The following is a 21,206-nucleotide window of genomic DNA, read 5'->3' on the forward strand; positions in this document are numbered from 1 at the left end:
GAGGCAAAATTTTGAATTACTGAATGAAAATGCGAAAACTAATGAAAAAGCAAAAGCATTGGAAGGATGCAAATATGATAAAAAGTGCTTTGAATCCCAGAAACTTGTTGTGAAATAGCAGAACATAAGGAAATATGAATTAGCAAATTTTCGAAAATCCAAGCCCTATCTATGGGCTTAGAAAAACCTAAATTTTCGAAGGTCAAAAGTTTATCGCAAAAGAATGAAAAAGCTCCTAGAGGATGCAAATACAATTCAGGAAAAATTATCGTAAAATCACAGGATAGAAGAAAGCTGATGTAGTACTTTTTCTCAATAATGTAAGCTTATGATTTAAAAAACAGGAAATTTGTGCAATTTTTCTCCCAAACCTAAGCTTATAGGCCTGATTAAAGTCACAGATTTTGGAAGGCCAAGTTTTTATTGAAAAAATTAATTTAATTATGTACTATTAAAATTTGCTTACAATCCCAGAAACCTGTCTGTGAAATCACAAAATACAAGAGAATTTGAATATGCATTTCTTCTCCAAGATGCAAGCTGATAGACTTAAAAGCCGCAGCTTTCGAAGGTTAAGACGTTATTGCCATAATAATTGAAAAAGGATTACGAAGGACGTAAACATGATTAAACTATGCTTACACTCGTGAAAACCTGTTTTAAAAATCACAAGAATAAGCAAGAAAATTCGATGAAACAGTTTCTTAAAAATTTATGCCTGAAGACTTGGAAAAATCACAATTTTTGAAAGGTCATATTTTAATTGCAAAAATGAACGGAAAAGGTTTTAGAATCAAGTGCGTGCAATAAAAAGTGCATGCAATCCCAGAAACTTGCTACAGAATTGGTAAAAATGAGGTTTGAAGAAGTAATTTTTCTCCAAAACTTATTCCGAAATCACAGAACACAAGAAAGCTTGAAGAAGCAAATTTTCTTCCATATCTAGGCCCAATAGGCTTACAAAAATCTAAATTTTCGAAGGTCAAAAGTTTATCACAAGAATAAATGAGAAAGTTCCTAAAAAGACTTAGATATGACTAAAGCATAATTACTATATAGATATAGAAAAATTGTTTTGAAATCACAACATACGAGAAAGTTAATGTTTTTGTTTATCTCCAAAATGTTTATAAGTTTGAAAATTTTGCTGAGCTTTTTTACGCCTTTTTCGAGGATGGTCACAGACTGAAAAAGAAATTTGACTCGATCAAAATTCCCAACTTATGGTATATACTAGATTTAGAAATTTTGCACCTTAAGAAGCTAATTTTATCTTAACAACACCTTTTTAACCTGTCAGGCTAAATCCTTGAAAAAAACCAAAATTATCAGAAAAATTAGCTCTAGAAAAATTATGCATATTCCTAGCTGCCCTGTGTTGGATTAGAGCTGAACAATGAGAGAAAAGTTTGATTAAATCTTTTTGCTTAATTGTTTTTTTTCTACATGAAAATAGGCACATTTGACACATATCTATCGGTTAACTTCATCAATAGCATGCAATCAATTCTTGCAGATTTTCATTACCATAAGCTTTTTGACTAAAGACAGGAGGCTTTATCTTTTGAAAAAACACATATTATACCAAGAAAACTTTTTTATAAAAAGAGCTTAAGCCATCTTTATATTTTAACACTTTGGAGTATAAATATATCATATCAAGCTCTTTTGCTGATTATCTCAGTTCAATATTTTCCAACTTATTGAGCTAGCTACCTAGGCTCTCTTTCTGTCAAAGTTTCCAGGCAAATGATGATTACGTTAAGCGTAAAACATGGAGTTGCATCCAGAAACTGTCTTGTTCTCTACACCAAAATGTGCATAGTTGTGCTTATACAGCATTAAGCACTTTATGACAGAGGGTTAAAACAGAAATTTTCATTATGTTCCTCAATACACTTCTTTCATTTATCAACGAGTTGGCGTTCATTATCTGTATTTGATTTGCATTTAACAGTGTATAAGTCCAGTTTAATTGTTTAAGGATCGTTAACTTTGCTATATTTTCTTCGTATTGACAATTTTATATTATTTTATGATAGGTAATGTGAAGGAAGCTTGGCCTTTCCTGCATTTAATTTTGTCAAAAGCTTGGCACAGTATATTCATGATCCCACATAACCTCTCCTTTTTAATGGGAAATGTTTGCAGGAAAATAAAACACTTATCAAAAGGGACCTGTCAGTAAGTTTCTTCCAGATAAAATTTTGACAGCACGATTTTATTATTAGTTTGCTAAATTTGAGTTTCTGGCAGTAAAACAAGGAAGCTGCAGCTAGCTGTAGAATCCAATGGAACAGCTTATATATAGACTAAAGAAGAAATAATCTACCAGTTTGACTTGCCACTGTACTGTACTGAGAGAATTGGTGGATCTCTATAATCAACGAGAAATATCAAGTTTCAGTATAACAAATTTAAAATCACTTATTACAAATGATGATCTTACCAACTATTATACAATGACGTAGACATAAAGTAGTTGAACTTGTATACTATTTTGATCTGAGCAAGAATGAATTTCTGTTGAAAAATTTAAAGTATCTATTTTACAAACCAACGCTTCCTGCTAAAACTTTATCAATTATGTCACGTTCAGTAGTTTGGTACATATATACAACATCTTAATTGCTATTTCCTATTAGATATTCACGTTTGAACTTTAGAGTCATTGAAACTGACCGGATTCATTGCTTCTAAGTAGCAAAATGTTTCGTTTTTGCTGAACTTATGAATGGAATATGTGGTTAATGAGATACGTAAACAGTCTCTGATGTGCCATATTAAGGAGTTTCGATGTATCAGGGCCACAATATGGTTAACCAATGCAATGATTCTATCGCTTCATCACTTTTCAAACTATAATTAAATTAAGAGGCGTTTCCGATTCTAATAAGAAGCCACAGAAACCCAAACTTAACCTTATTGCAACTCAGAGCAAATGTTTCTTGTGGTTACATCATACGCCAAGGTACTTCTCCTGCAGCCATGGAAAGTCCCAATCTAAAGTCTAACTATAGTCAAGATTATTTGGATTTCCATACTACATCAGTAGAAAACGAACAACCGTAAAATTTAATAGCAACAAAAAAGGCCCCAATCTCCAGAGTGCAGTCTCCAGCTAAACCAATTTTACAACTTTAAGCAACTGATCAAAAATGATTTTATCAAACATGGAAAGGACATGGCTCTTTTGCATCTATTTCTAGTTGAACTTATATATATAGTAGTAAAAAGAACTTCTTGTGACTAAATAGGCGGGATATTTTATGTATTCTTATGTTACGCTCTTGTGTTCTAAAAAGTAGCTCTTTAACACTTAGCATTTAAGAAATCTTTGAAAACTTTTATGAACCTGTTAGCTCACGTACTGTATAAACAAAATGAAAGAATCTGATTATTTACCCAAGTCTATGTAAAATAATCTATGTGCACTGTGGGAAGGTTTTTATTCTACTAGAGGCTTCTTCTTTATCATGCAAGTCACGCTGGCTAACTGGAACCTCGATTTCCGTCGCCTCTTTTATGTTTAAGAAAAACTGAATTTATTTCCAAACTGTGGAATTTTCAAGAGAAGATTTAAGAGTTTCCGAATTGGTGTTTGGATAAAGAAAACATGCAGCAATTGTTTTACTTTTTTTAATTTAAGTGCGATTGTTCGATTCTTTGTCTTATCGTACAGTATGAACTTAATTCTCTTCTTGATATTTACATGCCAGAAGCAACAAACAAATAGATATAAAGTTAACGAGAAAGGATATACACGTGACTCAAAGTCGACTACGATGTTTAAAGAGATTTGACTGACCACTATAGAAAAGGCAGGCAAAGGCTAAGATTCTTTGGTTTTACCGGAAATATCTTGGCAACGGTTCGGTTTATGGGTAAACCATCAAATTTAATTGAAAAATATGACTAAATATGACGCAGAATTTTAATGATGCCATTCCACATGCACGTCTCTTGAAGCTGTAATAGCATATGATTATTGCTGTGCATGCAGTGGGATTTTCCATCCACTTAAGCCAATGGATTTCAGAGACATTATCTTCCTTTTTTAGGTACATGACAAACTAACACATCTTCGTCATAGCGGCAAGTTTCACAACGCACTTCGCAACACCAACGGAATTTGCAGTTACACCGCACTTTTTTAGGCCTAACTTCGTATCTTATCGTAAAGCCGCAGCTGTAGCAGAGTTCATTGCAGTGTCCTTTTGATCCACGAGTGCTGTCTCTAACTGGAATTCTGCAAGCGCGACCAATGGTACCTTGAGAGCCATGGCTTTGATTCACTTTGCAGTAGTCCGGGGACTCCGATAGATACACAAGTACATCTGTCAAATCAACAGCATTCCTCGATACCGTTGGCCTAAGCATAAAGTTTTTGACCACTTTCCCTCTGTAAGCAAGTTTGTAAAGGTATCTAATAGTGGTTCCAACCTGTTTAAGAGTTGGAAGGTGTCCGGCGCACGTCTTCAATGAGCACATCCCGGATGTGCCATGACATCTGCAAAACCTTTTCGCCATATGTTTAACCACCTGCGAAAAATGGAAGAAAAATATCAAATGATTCCTCTATGGGATGGGATGCTTAGAGAAACTCTAGAGTTCAGTTTTTGGTTTGCTTGTGTACCAAGAGAGAATTGCCAGTGTTGGCGCCCAAGAGTGGTATCAGGGTATTTAGCCCCAAACTTTCATCAAAACATGGTCCAAATAATTTTTCTAAAATTTAACGAAAAAATTTATTCCAAAAGAGCAGCTCATATTTTTTTAAACTTGCCTAAGAAAAATAAACTTGATATGAAGCTCTGATGTGAAGCAAAAGGGCGTGGTCTCATTGTTCACGCCCATTCCCCTTCACTCTGCAGAAACTGGTGCCGCCCCTGCACACTTCTTGAGATTTCTCATTGCCATTTTTTCAGACCCTTTGACAATCTGAAACAAACTGCTTACCAAACATGTTAGTTTGTTCATTATTTTCGTGCGACATGGTCGTTTGATAAATCTAGTATATTGCAGAATTTATTTTTATAAGTTTTTTGAATCTTCGATCCAAGTTTCAAAATATTTCAAATGTATGATGACATAGGCCTATTTCAGTTGTTAAGACACTATACTAAGAGAATTAATTTTTAGATGCTTACATTTCGTCCAATTTTGTTGTTATGGCGGATCGCAACAGCTTTGTCCATCATATATTTTTTAGGCTTGATCTTGAAATCTGTAAAATACTCAGTTATCCACAATCCGAAACGGGTATGTTCGTCTTCGGCCTCTTTTTTATCCGTTATTTTCCGCTTGAATGCTTTTCGTAATGGCGCTGTGCAGCAGAGAGAGAGCTCCCCTTTATGGCATGCAGTAGCTAATCTTAGAGCAACGGATGCCGAAGTAATCGCATTCATGTAAGCAATTTCTTTGGTAACTAAAATACAATTTATAGCATGGTGAAGAAAGTACTGAAGAAAGAAGTTGAAAATCGACAAAAAGGTACTCAAGAAGAGTCGTCTATAACTCCAATCATTGCTTACATATTCCTAGCTAGGTTGGCTAGGGGATTCCTTGCTAGGGGGTCCAGATCTAGTTACTAGTATTTAAGTAACGGGATATAACTCCACATTAATCTTTCTCTTTTGGCGATAGTTCTCAGCAAAAAATGCATGATGCAAAAAATATATCTGTGAGAATTACTTTTAGTAAAATCTTGTCATTTTCTGCTCATCTTTTACCAATATACAGCTAGAAGTTTTCCGAGAAAATTATCAATTCGACACAACAGCTGACATTTAAAATTTAATTCAAAGTGAGCAAAAAATACTTTTTTGCTCAATATTTCTATGAATTAAAACGATGATTTTTATAAAAGATGGGACTTTTGTCATTTGCAGAGTTTAGAATTTTGCAATTGTTTTATTTTAAAACCACAAAAATGAATATGCTCATTTGCAATCTAAATTCAACATCAGCTAAAAAAACGAGAGAGTAAAATTGAAGGGCTAAAATACTCCAGATGCCAAACCTTCTGGTAGAAACTTTCTTTTTAAAATCTTTGACGTAATTTTCTTCGAGAAACTGCAATTCCACCTTTCCCAACGAAAACGTCTTCTGCATTCACTTAGGCCCTTTTTCATGCCATTTTCTGCGAGCTGGAAAAGTTGCTGCTCTAACTGGCGAAAAAGCAAACATATTTCTATTAGCTTGGATAAATAAGTGTTTTCAAAGGTTTTGTTTGAAATTGAAATGCAGATTCAAAGATCACTTGATATCTGTTACTACAGTAAATAAACATTGCCTGTGCGCAGTTTATTCAACAATTTTCGACGTGACAAAATTCAGACAACACTTAACTTTGTACAAATCTTTGTCCGAGAGTTTTTTACAACGAAAATTTTTCCACTTAAGTTATTTGTTTAAGCTTCAATTTGCGCAAATCTAAAAAAAGAGATGTGAAAATTTTTTTTCTTGTTTTGGAAAGAGTTGACATTTTCGTTGTTTTTTTTCAAATTAACTGAAAGAGTTAGGTTAAACAGATTTAATAAGTTAAATCTAACACATTTCATGTTCCGTACTAATGATTTGAAAACCAAAGTGAATGAAGAATACGTCACGAGAAGAGGCTTTTAAAACTGAGTAAGAAAGTTAGACTACAGAAATCATCAAGTATAGAGTACTTGCCTGTTTATTTTTTGAGAGACGTTTCAAGACCCTAAAAATTTGGAATTACAGATTTAAAGCAAATGTAATTATGAAAAGTCTAGATTTGTTTAAATTGGCTTTTACAGTGAAAATCTTCTGTGTAAAAGCCCAAACAAGAGATGTTTCCTGAATAATGACGAATTAAATATTTTATTGGTCCAGAATCAGTGGTCAATTAACTATTAGAAAGAATTTAAAGCAAATGTGCCTCTTTATCCTAACAGTCTTTAGATTGTTAGCTAAACTAGTTTGGATTCAAATTGAATCAATTAGATTCAAATAAGTAACTAGATAACTTTTTTCATCAGAAGAAAAAATGATCTTCTTAATAGACTTTAGATATTTATACTATGCTGTATCCAACATTTTTCATCTGGTCACACAAAAGAAATGACAGAATTATAAGTTCATGAAAAATTTTATTCGTAAATAAATCTAAGCCCTTACCATTTGGGGATCTCTGAACTTTCCGTAAGAAGAATCAGGAAAACAATGAAGCACGGAAATATTTTTATGGCAGAAACCATCTTCTAATGCAGGACACTGTCACTTTCTAGAACTGGAAAAGGAAAACTTAAGACAAAGTCCCTCTTCATACTATCTTTTTAATTCTCGTCTCTTGCCTTTGGCAATAACCCATTCTGAGTCAAATCAATCGCACTGCATCTCATGCCAATGGACAAATGCTTTTCTCGTTGTAACACCATTGAAGGTAAAAATATACCTATTTATAAAGAGATACCCTTTTTTAAACATACCACTTATGTGTGAAAGTTATGATTTCGATAAATCACCTAACATTACACTGTCAGACACGGTTAGTCTAATTAAACTCTTACCAAATGATGCAAGATGGCTCTAATATAGAGTCGTTTGTTTAAGCCAAGGAAAAAATAGCATCTACATCAACACCAGAAAATCCCCGCCCACTTGCATATAAGTGCGTTCAAGGAGAGATTAAGCGATAAACTATCCTGAACTAAGAAAAATTTATTTCTGAAATATAATAGCTGCTCGCTAATTTGATAAGGTATGCGAGATTTTCATTCTGAATAAAAATCAGACCCAAATACAATTTCATACTGCCAAATAGAGATAAAAATGGTGTTATTCCAACACCAACAGATACAGGCCTTTTCTTTTTTGGGGCTTGCTATAGATACATAATTTCTCAAATAACATTGAGGACGAGTGCAGTTAGGAAATTTCTGAGTCACAGCCAGCCCATGTTGAATACTTCGTATATACTGCACGAAAAGAAAACAAAATAGGCAAAACATACACATTTTTGGATAATTCCTCTTGGCTGAGTTGCTAATGATTAAGAATTCTGAGCTAAAACTGCAATCGTCTTGTTGATTATGGGAATATTAGTATTACACTTAAATGTTTAGCTTATATAGTAGTTTATTCATATGTTTACAGTTGCTTCAAACCCTGATTAGCTATCTGAATAGAGAGGACGTGATTCATTAATAAAAAAAAATAGAAATTTACCAAATCTTAGTTTCTAGCTTTCGATTACAATAAAGTATTTTCATTCCTTTTGTATATTCCTATGCAAGACCATTCTTATTTTTTATAAATTTAGAAAGAACTGCAGCTTTGGTTGTATTGCTTTAAAGCGATCAATATATTTCATTCATCTCTGATATTCTTTCTTGAGCTTTAAAAATCTTTTTAATGAACTAATAGAAAATTATATTCTATGAATTACGTCAAAATTCTGGTTTGCAATACAGTCAAACTACAGAGATGGGCGAAACCTACTAAAAGTATCAAAAACTGACTAAAATACACTGTTAAAGCAGATAATTTCCAAAATTGATGGTAGAGAGACATTGGAGGAGATGGAACTCCTTGGCCACATTTCTCTGTCCCTCTTGAAAACCTCGCAGGCATTTTAAAACAACGGAATGTACTCCTGAGATGACTCTGTTCCTTTTATGTGTAACTTATAATCTATATCATTTTGATGGTCGAGTAATAAGCAAAAAGGCAAGTTTGAATATTTCTTTATTTCCAAATGAACTGAAATTGATGTTCGAGAACTCATTGTTATAAGTCTAGAGATCTAAACATAACATATGATACTCTACAAATAGCACACACTTTCATTAAACACTTGAATACATTATCTCACCGTTTTCTGGCTTTCGATTTGTACCAAAGATGTTTTCCGTCCCACACTTCTAGTCAGACATTGGAATTCTGGCTTCATCACCCTGTGCTTTGCATGCACAGGTAAGAACTTCCTATGACTTGGTAGTGTGAAATATTGAACAACGTTTGAGCTGGAATATTGATCAACAAACGATGAAGAGAGTGAGAGAAATCCGGAATTTCTGTCTGTGATGCACCTACCACAGGCAGTCAGGTACTCGAAAATCTAATTGCGAGCACGTGACCTCAGCCAGTTGGATGTCAAATGGGCAATATCGAGATTGCTTTCTTTTTTATATGTACGGTAAAATAGAATTTAAAGCCCTTCCCAAAAGGGTTTGAGCACTTTTGCACATACATTGAAGCTTTGCAGGCATAACAGGGTTCTAAAATGTTTAGAATAAAAACACGAAATGTGCATGACTTGTCCCCATATTAACTTGCTAGTTTGATAGTACTTATTAAGAAAATGTATTGAACATGATTTCTTGATAATATTTTTTCAACATTTTTCACTGCTTCAACGAAAACAGAGTACATTTCGTTCACTAGCCATCGTGTTTTCTTAATGAAAGACCACATCTGAGATCGATCTTGCTTGATGACATGATAAATTTTGGTCCAACTGATGCACCGTCTGTTTTTATATGCTATTTACAGTGAAAAATAAAAGTTACTTGCAACCTACAAGGTTACCAAGAGAGGGTCAAGCAGAGGTATCACGATCTGAAAAAGTGTCATTGCATTTTGATAATTCAACTCAAAGTGGAGTGATTTATAACGAGACGGCAACAAAAAGTATTACGAATGTTTTATAAAGTATCTAAAAGGTGTCGAAAGATACCGGTGTGTTGGGCAACATACCGAGTTTAAAATCTTACTACGAATTTTCTCAATAAAGGATCATTTTATTCATTTAACTTTTTAATCCAACGCTCAACAGTAGCAATAGGTAACAAATTGAACTATTCTCTTGGAAAAAAATGAAAGACACAAACATCACGAAGGAAGGTTATACAGAGGCCTTTGTTCCTGCTGGTTAAAAGAGACACCCTGCCCATGGGTAGAGTAAAAAAAACGAAAGAGAAATCTGATCTGACAGCGATCTTCAACGCCATATTCGAGATAAAGAACATCCATTTTCAAACTGAATTGGTATCTGTGAAATTCCATAGGTGAGAAAATACCCGTACTGACGTCAGTTGTATAACGCCACTTGTAACCATCAGCGCAATACTATAGCTACAAATGCTTGTTGACAATCTTAAAAACAGTCGTTTGCGTATGTTACAATTATTATGGATTCCACTTAATGAGGTTGAAGGCAATAGCAGTCCCCAGTGGTGGAGCCACGGGGGGAGGGGGAAGGGAGGGGGGACAAGTTGGTCCTTGAGATTCTTGCAAACATGATGAGAACTTCAGGGGGCGAGGGGGGGTATGTACGTTATCTAGATCGTCACATGTAAATGACATTTCTTGGGAAACAACAGGTGTTTCCTCCGGAAGAAAAAGTTTCAAACAGGGGGAAAGTGCGTGGTCCAAATGGGCGTTGTCCCTGACACACCTTTTCCCCCCCCCCACTTATCCCAGGCTGGAGCCGCCACTGGCAGTCCCGAGTAATTGAGGATGTCCTTGTTATAGAGATATAGATGGATACTTGAATCATTTCATGATCATTTCGGAGTGATAAGAAAAGATTTTCAGTTGCTGATAAATCTCTGTGCGTTGAAATAAGCTGTAAAACATAGAAAGACAACTTGTTAAGTAGAAGGCTGTTGACAGAAAACAATCACAAGTAAAAAGATGGCGTTTAAAAAGTCTAATTATAGAGATCTATAAAATGAAATATTCTATGAGAATGCAATAGTACAAAAACGATTTACACGTTATCGTGATATGTTAAATAATCCACGTCAAATTTGCTATATACTTGTTAACATGGTGAATTGTGACTTTTGTACCAAAACTCATCACCGTTCAAAGCAGATATCCAGCAATTTGATTCTGCTAAACCTTGATACATGCATAAACAAGATTTGCCTTGTCCAGAACGTCAAGGCTCTTCCCAGATGCAAAAAGACCAAAATTTGGCTCCGGATTTTCAGCAATGCTGGCCCTCTTAGCGGTTTCTTCCAAAAGGACATGGTCCATATTGTTTGGAATAAGATCCTTTCGATATGTCGCTTTGAATCCTTTGTCGCATGCAAGTGTCAGTTTCTTTAAATCACCTTTTATAAACAGAAAAATGAACGATTTGTATCCTCGTATGCATTTGCTGATGTAACAGTTCAGCTCAAAGCTCAATTTATTTCTTTCTTTCGACTCTCTTAGCTTATAGACAGTATTTTTAGAAGAAATTTTTGCTACGTCGTATACTAGTGAAATGCCTAAATGTACAAAACCCTCAAGATAGAGACCAAATTAAACATCCACTCTAGATAAATATCTAAATTTGAATGGTTGTCATTACGATATCTAAAGATTGTCAGACAAAAAGGTTCTACAGGATAAAGAAGAAAAGCAGAGAAGCTATTTAATTTTCAAGCATGTTGATATAAGCAGCCAAACATCATATAAAAACCGAGGTAGCTTGAAGCAGCCAAACTCGCCCTTGGCTCTACTTTGGCCAACCAGCCACTTAAAGGTAGCATCATAAACTTTCCTGCTCCTCATATGAACTGCTTTCTGTGACAATTCATATAAAATTTTCAAATCTCGGATTTTCGTAAAATTCAAAGGAAACTTATAAATTTCCTTCTCAAATTTCCTCCTCTTACTTACATCACATTAATGAATGGCCTTAATATGAAGAACTGTAAGAAGCTTGCCAGAAATAACTGGAGGTCTGACCTTTGTCTCCGCATTTGTATTCAACTGCAATATCCTTCCCTGCTGGATCCGCCTTTGACCATTGAAAAGGTTTTCCTTGAGGACATGAAACATCTTTCGTCTTGATCGCGGCTTAAAAGTAAATATTTGCGTTCATTTATAACGTGTAGTTTTTAGGCATTAGAAATGGAATTTAGATGCATAGCTGTCTTTTTCTAACAGCCGCTCCGTAGGAGGGAGATAGAAAGGCTGAAATTGTTGTATCAAAAAGAAGAGTGACGTTTGCTAAGGGAGTTGCTTTTTTATTTAAGGAGCCATTATGGTGCTAAGAGAGTTGCTTGGCATTTAAGGAGCCATTATAGTACTTACAGGTACTTACATGGTTCTGCTGGTAAGGGATCTGTAATTGGAGATGACAAGGATGCGCCAAGAAAGCAACATGTAAATAATGAAAACAAGATGCGCGATTGATCCATGATTTCGGATCTAAGAAAAAGAAATGAGGCATATTAGATTAAACTGCAAGAAGCTGTTAAAATCAAAAACTGAACCCGATTGATAATTTTCTCTTCCAGCTTCTGTTAAGAGTACAGCATATTTAAGCAAAAACATACAAGAGAGGAGGGAGGACACTTCAAAATCAAAGCAGACCATAACATGATGTTCTCTCAGCAATTGGGGTAATCCCAATTGCTGGCTAGGCTAGGCATTCTCTTTTACCATGATCATGAAAATTCTACTACAAAGGACTGTGACCTCAAGATTTCTTAACGTTTTGCGTTATGTATTAAAATACAGTTCTGTTTGAAGATTTTCATTTTTGAATAAACGAAACCTCACATATCCCCGGGCAAGCCTATAACAAAATGCACGATAAATTAGTAAAAAACACACGTTTGTAAATCATATGTTGCAAACCAAAAAGAATCCTTTTGTTTGTGATACTAGACAGTGAAGCACTGTGTTTGAAAAGCTTTATAGCAAAATGGCCTACGAGATCTTCAGAGGGCAGCGAATCTTGCATCAAAATTTGAAAATATTTTATCCGACTATAACACGGTTCTCAAGTTATGCAGTCTGGAAGAGAAATAAAATTAATCTCGCTGCTCTTAAAAAATTCTTAAGGAAATAAGTTTGTCGCTGAAGAACGTTGGAGAAGAAAATTTTAAATAGTCTTGAAAAATAGTTGCAAATTTTCTCTATCTGGCTCTTGAATAAAGATATTACAAAAGATTCACAAGAACTAGAAAAAGTCAATACAATTATGCAGACTTACCAACACTTTCTTTATTTACGCTTTTGGTCACAAAGTTTGCTAAGGATTTGTAAATATAGCTGGAAAATCGTGAACGGCAACAGGTGTGCCTTGTTCGGAACCAACGAAGCGTGATGAAGAACCCTTTGGTCAACTTCGCAATCATGCTTATTGCGATAAGCAGGTAGTCTGGCTGTTCTAGTTGGCCAGGGGCAAAAGGTCCGGGGCCCGGGAAATTTTCTTAAGGGGATCCATTTTTTTTAATTACCCCTGGGCCAGAGCTGTCTCTCGACGTTGGAGAAAAAGACAGCCTATAATCAGAGGATTAATTGATAGAAATATGGGTTGATGGAAGAGAGCAGAATATAAAATAGCAAGTTAACAAATGAACAAGCTATTGAAAAAAGCTTATCGCCATTGACACAAGACTGACCACTTACCAAATTTCACAGATACATCAATAGAAAAAGTATGCATCCTGGCTTAACAGCAAAGGGGTGGCTCGCCCCAATCCCCGAGATTATACCCCTAAGGGAACTTAAGTGTAGTGCCCCAAAATACTCGCTCCAATGAAAAATAATATAAGTGGGGCACGGATATAGTATTTATTAAGCCTCTCTGAAAGTAATTAGTTGATGCTGAAATCGCAAAGCAAAAATCTGATCGAGTCCATCCAAAGTAATTAAAGCACATATGCAATTCAAGAGCACGAGCAGTTCTAATAATTCAAGGTAACAGTGCATGCTCCTTTAATGCATGGATGGGGCCCAACAAGTGTGGCCAAATCATACTGACTTGATAAATTTCAAACTAGGTTTATCTCGATCCATTTTGGATTGATTTCCTTTGAAATTCTTTTCTTATTAAATGCCTCATTTTCCGATTGCTTTTTCTGAAGCAGCCAATCCGAAAAAACCAAGCCTAAAATGCAATGAAGAATAAACACTAAGAAGAAACAAGTTTCTTATAGTTCATTTAATATTTATATACAATATAGGTACAAGATATCATACGTCAAACAATCGCCAAAATTTGCAAATGAAATAATATAAACAATAAGATTAACTACTTCCCCCAAATATTACATTGCTATTGAATTACAGGCAAACTGCTTACAAGGCTTAACCGTTAAACCAACAACATTTGAAGATAATAGTTGCAGTCATAAACTCTGATCCGACTGCATCAAAGAAGCCTCAGGGACAACAACAGCCAAATATCTAACATAGGAACAGCGAGATTTACAACTAGATTTCTTGAATGTTGAAACACAAAAAACCTTTAACGGGCTTTAAAGGTGAAAGTTTCTTTGAAATAAATATCTGCCTTTTCTGCTTACGGAGATAAGTTTTTACAGAAATCTAGCATTGCAGAAAATTAATCAACATATTGCTTGTGACAGGGTTCCGAAATAATTAGATCAGTTAAAAATGCAATAAAGGCGTTTTAGCATACTTACTATAGGGCGATTAACCCCCAGTCTAAGCTATTACTATTTCCTTTAAACTATGAACTAGCGTCGCCTTTTTATAATAACATGGCCGCCATCCTATAAAAATAAGCTTATTTGATTACTAAAATGGTTGGTTCAAATGACCCTGACCGTCATCTCTTATTACAGATATTTACTGCTACATTGCAGAGAATCTGTCTTACAAAATGTATTCAAGGCGATAGCTTTTGGCGGATTCCTTAAACCTCTAGGGCTCGAAGGTTCCTAGCAACACGAAAAGTAACACGTTGTACCAATGTTATCTTTAAGCAAAAGACTCACAATTTTATAGATTTATTATTTGGTAAAATATTGAAAGTGGGATTCCTAATGAAACGTTCCCAAGAAACATTCCCAAGGAATCGCACTACATTTATACCAAAAAGTAGTAAATAAACCTATTTCTTAAATTGGAAAGGAACGAGAAAGCCCGTATTGACGCAGCAATTTAATGCGTAAGTCTATAGTTCTTTGATTCTAGTCAATCATCTTAAAAACCGTTCATGGAAAATTCTTTGAGTGACGTTAGACAATATGTGGTTTTAAAAACATAAGTATTTAAAAGTAAGGTTTTAAAAATAAAACTAATGGCTACTAGATTTTAACAGAGTGGCAAACAGCGAAGTGATTGCGGGGGCCCCAGCAAATAATTCCATTACTTTGAAAATATTTTGCTGCTTTTCCCTACCCAAGTCTCCAAACAAAACATTCGTAAAAGTTGCAGGAACCAATGGGAATCAAGCTACATCTCACGTGACCGTATTAAAACTGCTTCAAGTGAACATGTGGCGAAACTCTTTTGATTTTCCATAGAATCATTTCATCAGGTTTCCGTGAAAAAGGTTCATCGTGACAATATTATAGTTTAATTTGATATTCACTCGTCGAAGAAATTGGGCACAAATCCAACGCGGAAAAAAGCACTGAAACTTTTAAGATGGCAAATATTAGTAAATGTAACCTTAAGAGAAGAAGAAAGATCTTTACAGCAAGTTCAAATTGTATATTTAATTGATAATTCAGCGGAATTTAAATAACACGAAATTCTATCTATAAATTTAAAGTATATACGGAATGTTTAAGTATTAATAAACTATAAATACCTTAGTATGTATGCGAAAATGGCTGTTAAAAGTTGCAGGAAGAGCGATTTTCGAATTCTTATCCAGATTACAAAATTATTATCATCTTTGTTCTCCTACTTTGGAAAAATGGAAATGTCTATATCTAAACTGTTGAACTACTGTATTTTGAAGCTCATTTAATTAACTATAGCATATCATAATGGTACTGTTCGTTTGAATTAAATAACAATGGAGAGTAAACTTCAGTTACCAATTAAAAAGAATAAACGGGAATAAAATCTGTAGCAGAATTTCTCTACATCATTTCAGTAATGTTCCCAGCTTTTGAAGTTATTCATTCAAGGCAGCTCCAGCCATAAGAAAGTTGCAGTCATGAAGAAAAATTTTAGCTATAAAGCTCATTGCAGTGTGGACGATATATTTCTTACACATCTTGACGAAATTTCGCTTATAAATGACTTAGCAGTGGTTTGATGAAATTAGCTTGTGATGTCACATTAACCTCACAACCAAGAACGAACGATGAAAGGCATCCAAACCAAATGTTTCACTGCGGAGTAAAGATTTGATATCCATTTCTTGAAATTCCACCTTACATTATAATTGGTTGAAACAAATGCTCTCTGGATCATCTACGTCGCCTCTTTTTAACTGAGCATTCAGCAATTTTCTTTAATAAGGCTGACATATTCGGAAAAACTACATATTCTTGAGGTATAAATTGCTCCCACTCACTAGGAGTTCCCACCACACCATGTTTACACCATGTCCTATTCTGCGTTTACAACACAATTTTCTGCGGGGCACTTTGTGCGTTGATATTTACCGCGGGTAAAGCGCGGCTTCTTCTTTGTTTGCCTGTAACTAAAAATACAAATCCCTCGATCTTGAAAGGTACATTGCATCTTTGAAAGGATCGTAGAGCCTGATGTGGTGCCTCTTCGTCAGGCGGCGCGGTTTAACATATTCTGCTTCAAATCCTGAACCACTTACACTTGTGTCCGACTTGAAATGCACGGTTAATACCCGTCCACTCGATCTGTATTCGGATTTGTGAAGCTTATGACCGCATTCGGTACCGAGCAAATTCTGCTCATCCAGATCTTTTCCATCGTATATTTTTACAAAGTCAAAATTGCAGGGACTGTCCTCGAGTTGGAACTTTTTCAATCGAAGCTCAACTTTCCGCCTTCTGCCTCGTGCAGAAATCCGCCAGATACAGTCTTGTTGTGGTGGGTAATTCTGAGAGCCATACTTGATGTGGGAGAAAAAACTCTGTACCTTCCTTGTAGCACGGAAAGTTCCACCACAGACTAAAAGAATAACAATACAGTTGTCTTTCTAGGGTTCACAATTTCTCATATTATTATTTACAATTTACTTGTAATGTTTATTACTTTCAAGAGGGATGGCAATTTGTTTTTTTCGTCAATGTTACGTTGATAATAAGAAGTCTATTTGACCGATAATTTGGCCATTTCTTTTCAACAAGCTCAACTTGACGCCTCTTGGTAACTTCACTAACTTTTTGCACATAGTCTATTGCATCCCCACCCTCCCTCCCGAACAATCTGTTTTATGCAACTTTAGATTATATTACACTACAACCAAAATGGTTTGAAAGGTGAAATTGCCGTGGCTATACTTTACTAATGGTCGAACAACTAATTTTTTAAGCTTCGTTTACTATTCAAGCCTTATTCAACTCAAACCAGCATATTGACTTTCACAATATTTCAGTTTTAGTTTCAGTTTTATTTTAAATTGTGGTTTAGTTTCAGTTTTAGTATCAGTATCAAGTTCCATTTTAGAATCAGTTTTAGTGGCAATTTCAGCTTTAGTACCAGTTTAAGTATTAGTTTCAGTTATAGCATCAGTTTCAGTTTTAATATCAGTCCTAGTATCAGTTTTAGTATCAAGTGCAGTATCAGTTGCTGTATCAAGTGCAGTATCAATGTCAGTATCGGCACATTTTGAGAAATATCAGATTTAGAAGCAGTTTTAGCATCAGTTTTAGTATCAGTTGCAGTATCAAGTGCACTATCAAGTGCAGTATCAAATACATTGCTAAAATTCATTGCTAAAATACATTACATAGCTAGACAAACTATTTTTACTCAACCTTTTTTATTTTGTTTTACACTTTTTATTTCCATATAGCCGTTGGAACAGAAAAATTTAAAAAAGCATGAAAAATACAGCATTCTTAAAGTACTTTTCTTCAAAACTCCTGAAAGTATGGATGTCGAGTAATGACCAAAAGGGAAGTACAATTTACACCAAAAGGAACACAAAAGGAAGAAAAGCAATTTTGATTGGTTTCTTATCCTTGCTCAATTAGTGAACAAAACACATTCAGATAGTTGGAGAGGCCAAGAAAGAAAATGAATTCTTACTGTTTACAAAAGTTGAGATATCTTAATCAAAATATTGTTTATGTTTGGCTGACCTGAAAATCACAGAGCCAATATCATTCTATTTGGTGAATACAATAACTTGGCTAAAACTCGACCAATTTACTTACATGAAGTGTAAGAAAGCTTAAATCCTCCCATATCATTTTTTCCAAGCTTGAATTCAACACTGAACATATTTCCTTCGGTCTGAAAATTGACATTTTTTCTTCCACTATGTTCGCAAATTGACTCTTGATGTGTCTTTTTCCCAACCAACCACTTTACCATCAGTTTACTTGAAAGGCGCTCGTTACAAATGATATCCTGTTGAAGGCAGAGAATTACATTTATAAATTTAAGAAGCAAGCCAAATCTATTAAAAGAAAGCTATAAACTAACAAAATCTATCCTGTATGCTCAAAAGCACATAAAATAAAATCCAGAGAAGGGGAATATTCTGAAGTTTTACGTCGATAAATTGATAAACTACAAATAAGTTTATAAATATACGAGTAAACGAAATAAATATAAATACGCTAATCGATTAGTAAATATTAACACTTTGGATCGTTCAAGGTAAGAAAAATTAGTACTTGATCTTTTATAAATCTACCTAAATTGATCATACATCTATCTTCGATTGTTTAAAATGTTGCACCTGACTATGACATGAATTCATGTGGCTAAAATTATATAGAAATTAGCGATAATTTTAGCTAAAGCGATAAAGTTATCGACAAATCAATAATCCACCAGTATAAACGTAAAGAGAATCGAAAGAGAATTCTCTACAGTTGAAACAAATATGCAAAGGTTTCAAAGAGCACTTGCAATTTTTTTTGCATAGCAGTGGGTATGAAGGAAAATTTGGCGCTAAAACACTAAGACCATGATCACTGTAAGCAATCAACTTCAAGTTGCCAGTTTTGACAGAAACCAACCAGTTGTACAGCAATGATGACTCGGGGAACCAAATTGCTTACAAATAAGCAAAATCTCAAAGGAGCTATAAAAATCTAACTTGTCTAAATTTTTCATATAGAACGAGAAACAACAACAAGGTGATTACTGAAAAAGCAGGCATTCCACATTTTGAGTGGGTTACTCTATTTTATTGATGAGTAGAATTCCAATGTTATGACGTCATGAAAATCTCTTCCTAAAACTTTTTAATTTAGAACGCATAACCCGCGAGAGCTAAATCTTTTAGCAAACCTGAGATCTCTCATTTCTTATAATCAAGTCAATTTGCAATGGATTAGACTAACTAGACAATTAGAGGTACTCCATGGTGTCCTTGCAGGTTATGTTGCCAAAAAAAATTATAAAAATAGACTTTTGATGACGTTGAATTTCAGTACCCTATTTAAATAACAGACATACAAAAGATGCGTACATCGAAACTGATATTGAATCTTTGGCCTGGCAAGGTCATCACGTCCCACTTGCATTTTTCTTCCGATTGATAGCTTCTCGGATAATTTGGAGACGAAACTGATCCTATACCTGTTGTACTGTTTATCTTGGTAGAACAAGCACCTGCAAAAGCAAATCAATTTTTTATTGACAGGGAGAAATCCAGAAAGCAATTTTTTCACTATGCTTTGGGAATGGAAAATTCCACCTTAATTGCTACAGGAGTTGAGAATTTCCGGAAAATTATCACTGTTTTAAAGTAGTAGATAAATGCTTTTGCTGTAGGTATTTCTCTTTACCTGCGATGCAACGTCTTTTGTCTGTGTCCAAAACGTATCCATAATTGCAGCTACAAATTGGTTTTTCTAAAGCATTTGCACAAATATGGTCACAGTTCCCATTGTTTTTTGCACAGTGGTCGCGAACTGCGAAAAAAAAACTAACAGTCAGAAACAAATTGGTACATATTTCAAGCAGATTTCTCCACAGATCAGTTGACAAGACTTACATAGCACAACAGATCTTGGTACTTTTCATAGTATTTTGCTAAAGATGGATTAATTTAGATGCTAAGGTTTTATAAACTCAATCGTGTCCATTTATTCCCTCTCAGTGTTCTTTCTTATACATTCCAAGCAGACTATTTCTTTCACTTTGTTTATTCTGTTTGTTTTCTTCATTCACCGTACATTCCAGTTACTCCCAGTTTAACGAGTAAAAAGCTTTGGTCATGCAAAGGTTACGAGTAAACATAACGAGCAAGCCCTTCAAATTAAGTACGACAGACGGTGGAAACAGTATACTTTGGTTTTAACTTACTGTGCATAAAAGTGGCCTTGAATCCTTTACCAGAAACTGTATTGTCTGAATTAAACTCAATTTTCATTCGATTAGATTGTGATTCAAACGTTCTGGGTGTTTCCATCGCTCCGCAAAACTTTTCAGAAGAGCTTCCTGTGTCAATCCCAACATAATCGTAACTTGGATTGCAAACCTTAGTTGAACAAGAGAGGAATAGAAAATCTTTAGAAAAACGTATTTTCTCTTACATTCAATATAAGACAACTAAATCGGTTTGTAGAACATCAACCTTAAACTTGCAGAAAGAAGTGATAGACGAGCTGTAACCAGCGTAGATGAAAAAAATATATAATTTAACTGATGAATCGTAGTGTCATCTAGGCAGTTATCATACGTTGGAAGCTAAAAAAGTTGAAATTAAGACAGAGGTAGCATCTCGTTGTTAAATAAATCCTTTTAACCTGACTATGATAGACGAAAATTACGTTCAGGATTACACCAAATTTGATTGACAAGAGCAAAGGCTGATAAGGATAGAGAGCAAAGTCTTCTACGTTAGATAACAATTAATACGACTATGTCAACGGGCTTGTTGACAAAAAAGATCAACAAAACATGAATATAATACCACTGATGATAACATAATGGATAGAATAAAAATTTCCACCAAATAATTGTAGACTGTTTCTTGAACATAATTTAAGTATTTGTAAACTACTGTTTATGGTTTGTGACTTTGCCAAAAAATAAAAAAAGGTATGAAAACTGCATACTTTACTCTCTTCCAAGTCAAATGCAATCATCGTTAGAGATATTTTGTAACCATCTTTTGCACGAATTTCCCATTTGCAGTGTCTGTTGATCGGGTAATTTTCTGGGTAACTCGGAGACTGGATCGTTCCTTCGACTTCGTTCTGTTTGTATACCTTTCCACAGGCCCCTGGCAACAGGAAATTGTGATGCATGTTTTAGCTGGATCGGCTTATTACCTTTTGATAAATAAAGAGGAGGGAAAGGGGCATACATTCTTGGTCAAGTTTATCAATAGTTTATTTCCTTGTCTTGATCCCGGC

At 34.7% G+C, this 21,206-nt stretch overlaps 3 protein-coding genes across 3 annotated transcripts in view; all 3 read right to left on the reverse strand.

Annotated features, from left to right (window-relative positions):
• Positions 1–1,665: 1,665 nt before the first annotated feature.
• LOC135686554 (protein Wnt-2b) lies at positions 1,666–6,363 on the reverse strand. The gene is made up of 3 exons (XM_065202808.2): positions 6,020–6,363; positions 5,148–5,425; positions 1,666–4,542 (listed from the first exon to the last, which is right to left on the reverse strand). Exons 1-3 carry the CDS (start codon positions 6,129–6,131, stop codon positions 4,045–4,047), a joined length of 888 nt encoding a protein of 295 aa, XP_065058880.2. The 5' UTR covers positions 6,132–6,363; the 3' UTR covers positions 1,666–4,044.
• Positions 6,364–10,640: 4,277 nt separating this feature from the next.
• Positions 10,641–13,119, reverse strand: LOC135686555 (uncharacterized). The gene is made up of 4 exons (XM_065202809.2): positions 12,965–13,119; positions 12,068–12,174; positions 11,710–11,820; positions 10,641–11,087 (listed from the first exon to the last, which is right to left on the reverse strand). The coding sequence occupies exons 2-4, from the start codon at positions 12,162–12,164 to the stop codon at positions 10,867–10,869; spliced, it is 429 nt and encodes a 142-aa protein (XP_065058881.1). The 5' UTR covers positions 12,165–12,174; positions 12,965–13,119; the 3' UTR covers positions 10,641–10,866.
• Positions 13,120–13,903: 784 nt separating this feature from the next.
• LOC135686546 (bone morphogenetic protein 1) overlaps positions 13,904–21,206 on the reverse strand; it is a 38,443-nt gene continuing 31,140 nt past the window's right edge. Inside the window, exons 10-15 of the mRNA XM_065202800.2 lie at positions 20,907–21,073; positions 20,152–20,326; positions 19,632–19,757; positions 19,313–19,455; positions 18,045–18,240; positions 13,904–16,833 (exon numbers count right to left, since the gene is read on the reverse strand). Of these exons, the coding sequence (XP_065058872.1) occupies positions 16,385–16,833; positions 18,045–18,240; positions 19,313–19,455; positions 19,632–19,757; positions 20,152–20,326; positions 20,907–21,073 (1,256 nt within the window). The 3' untranslated portion in view covers positions 13,904–16,384. The remainder of the gene's footprint in view (positions 16,834–18,044; positions 18,241–19,312; positions 19,456–19,631; positions 19,758–20,151; positions 20,327–20,906; positions 21,074–21,206) is intronic.

The sequence above is a fragment of the Rhopilema esculentum genome, chromosome 6 (assembly GCF_057945365.1).
Source record: "Rhopilema esculentum isolate cy_ngs chromosome 6, ASM5794536v1, whole genome shotgun sequence".
NCBI classification, from domain to species: domain Eukaryota; kingdom Metazoa; phylum Cnidaria; class Scyphozoa; order Rhizostomeae; family Rhizostomatidae; genus Rhopilema; species Rhopilema esculentum.

Excerpts from the sequence above, each read along its gene's own strand:
- LOC135686554 (XM_065202808.2), bottom strand. The coding sequence starts at position 6,131 with ATGAAAAAGGGCCTAAGTGAATGCAGAAGACGTTTTCGTTGGGAAAGG. Across the intron at positions 5,426-6,019 it reads AAGAAAGTTTCTACCAGAAG|TTACCAAAGAAATTGCTTAC; the intron begins GTTTGGCATCTG and ends ATTGTATTTTAG. Across the intron at positions 4,543-5,147 it reads ACAACAAAATTGGACGAAAT|GTGGTTAAACATATGGCGAA; the intron begins GTAAGCATCTAA and ends CATTTTTCGCAG.
- LOC135686555 (XM_065202809.2), bottom strand. The coding sequence starts at position 12,164 with ATGGATCAATCGCGCATCTTGTTTTCATTATTTACATGTTGCTTTCTT. Across the intron at positions 11,821-12,067 it reads TCCCTTACCAGCAGAACCAT|CCGCGATCAAGACGAAAGAT; the intron begins GTAAGTACCTGT and ends TTTACTTTTAAG. Across the intron at positions 11,088-11,709 it reads ATACAAATGCGGAGACAAAG|GTGATTTAAAGAAACTGACA; the intron begins GTCAGACCTCCA and ends TGTTTATAAAAG.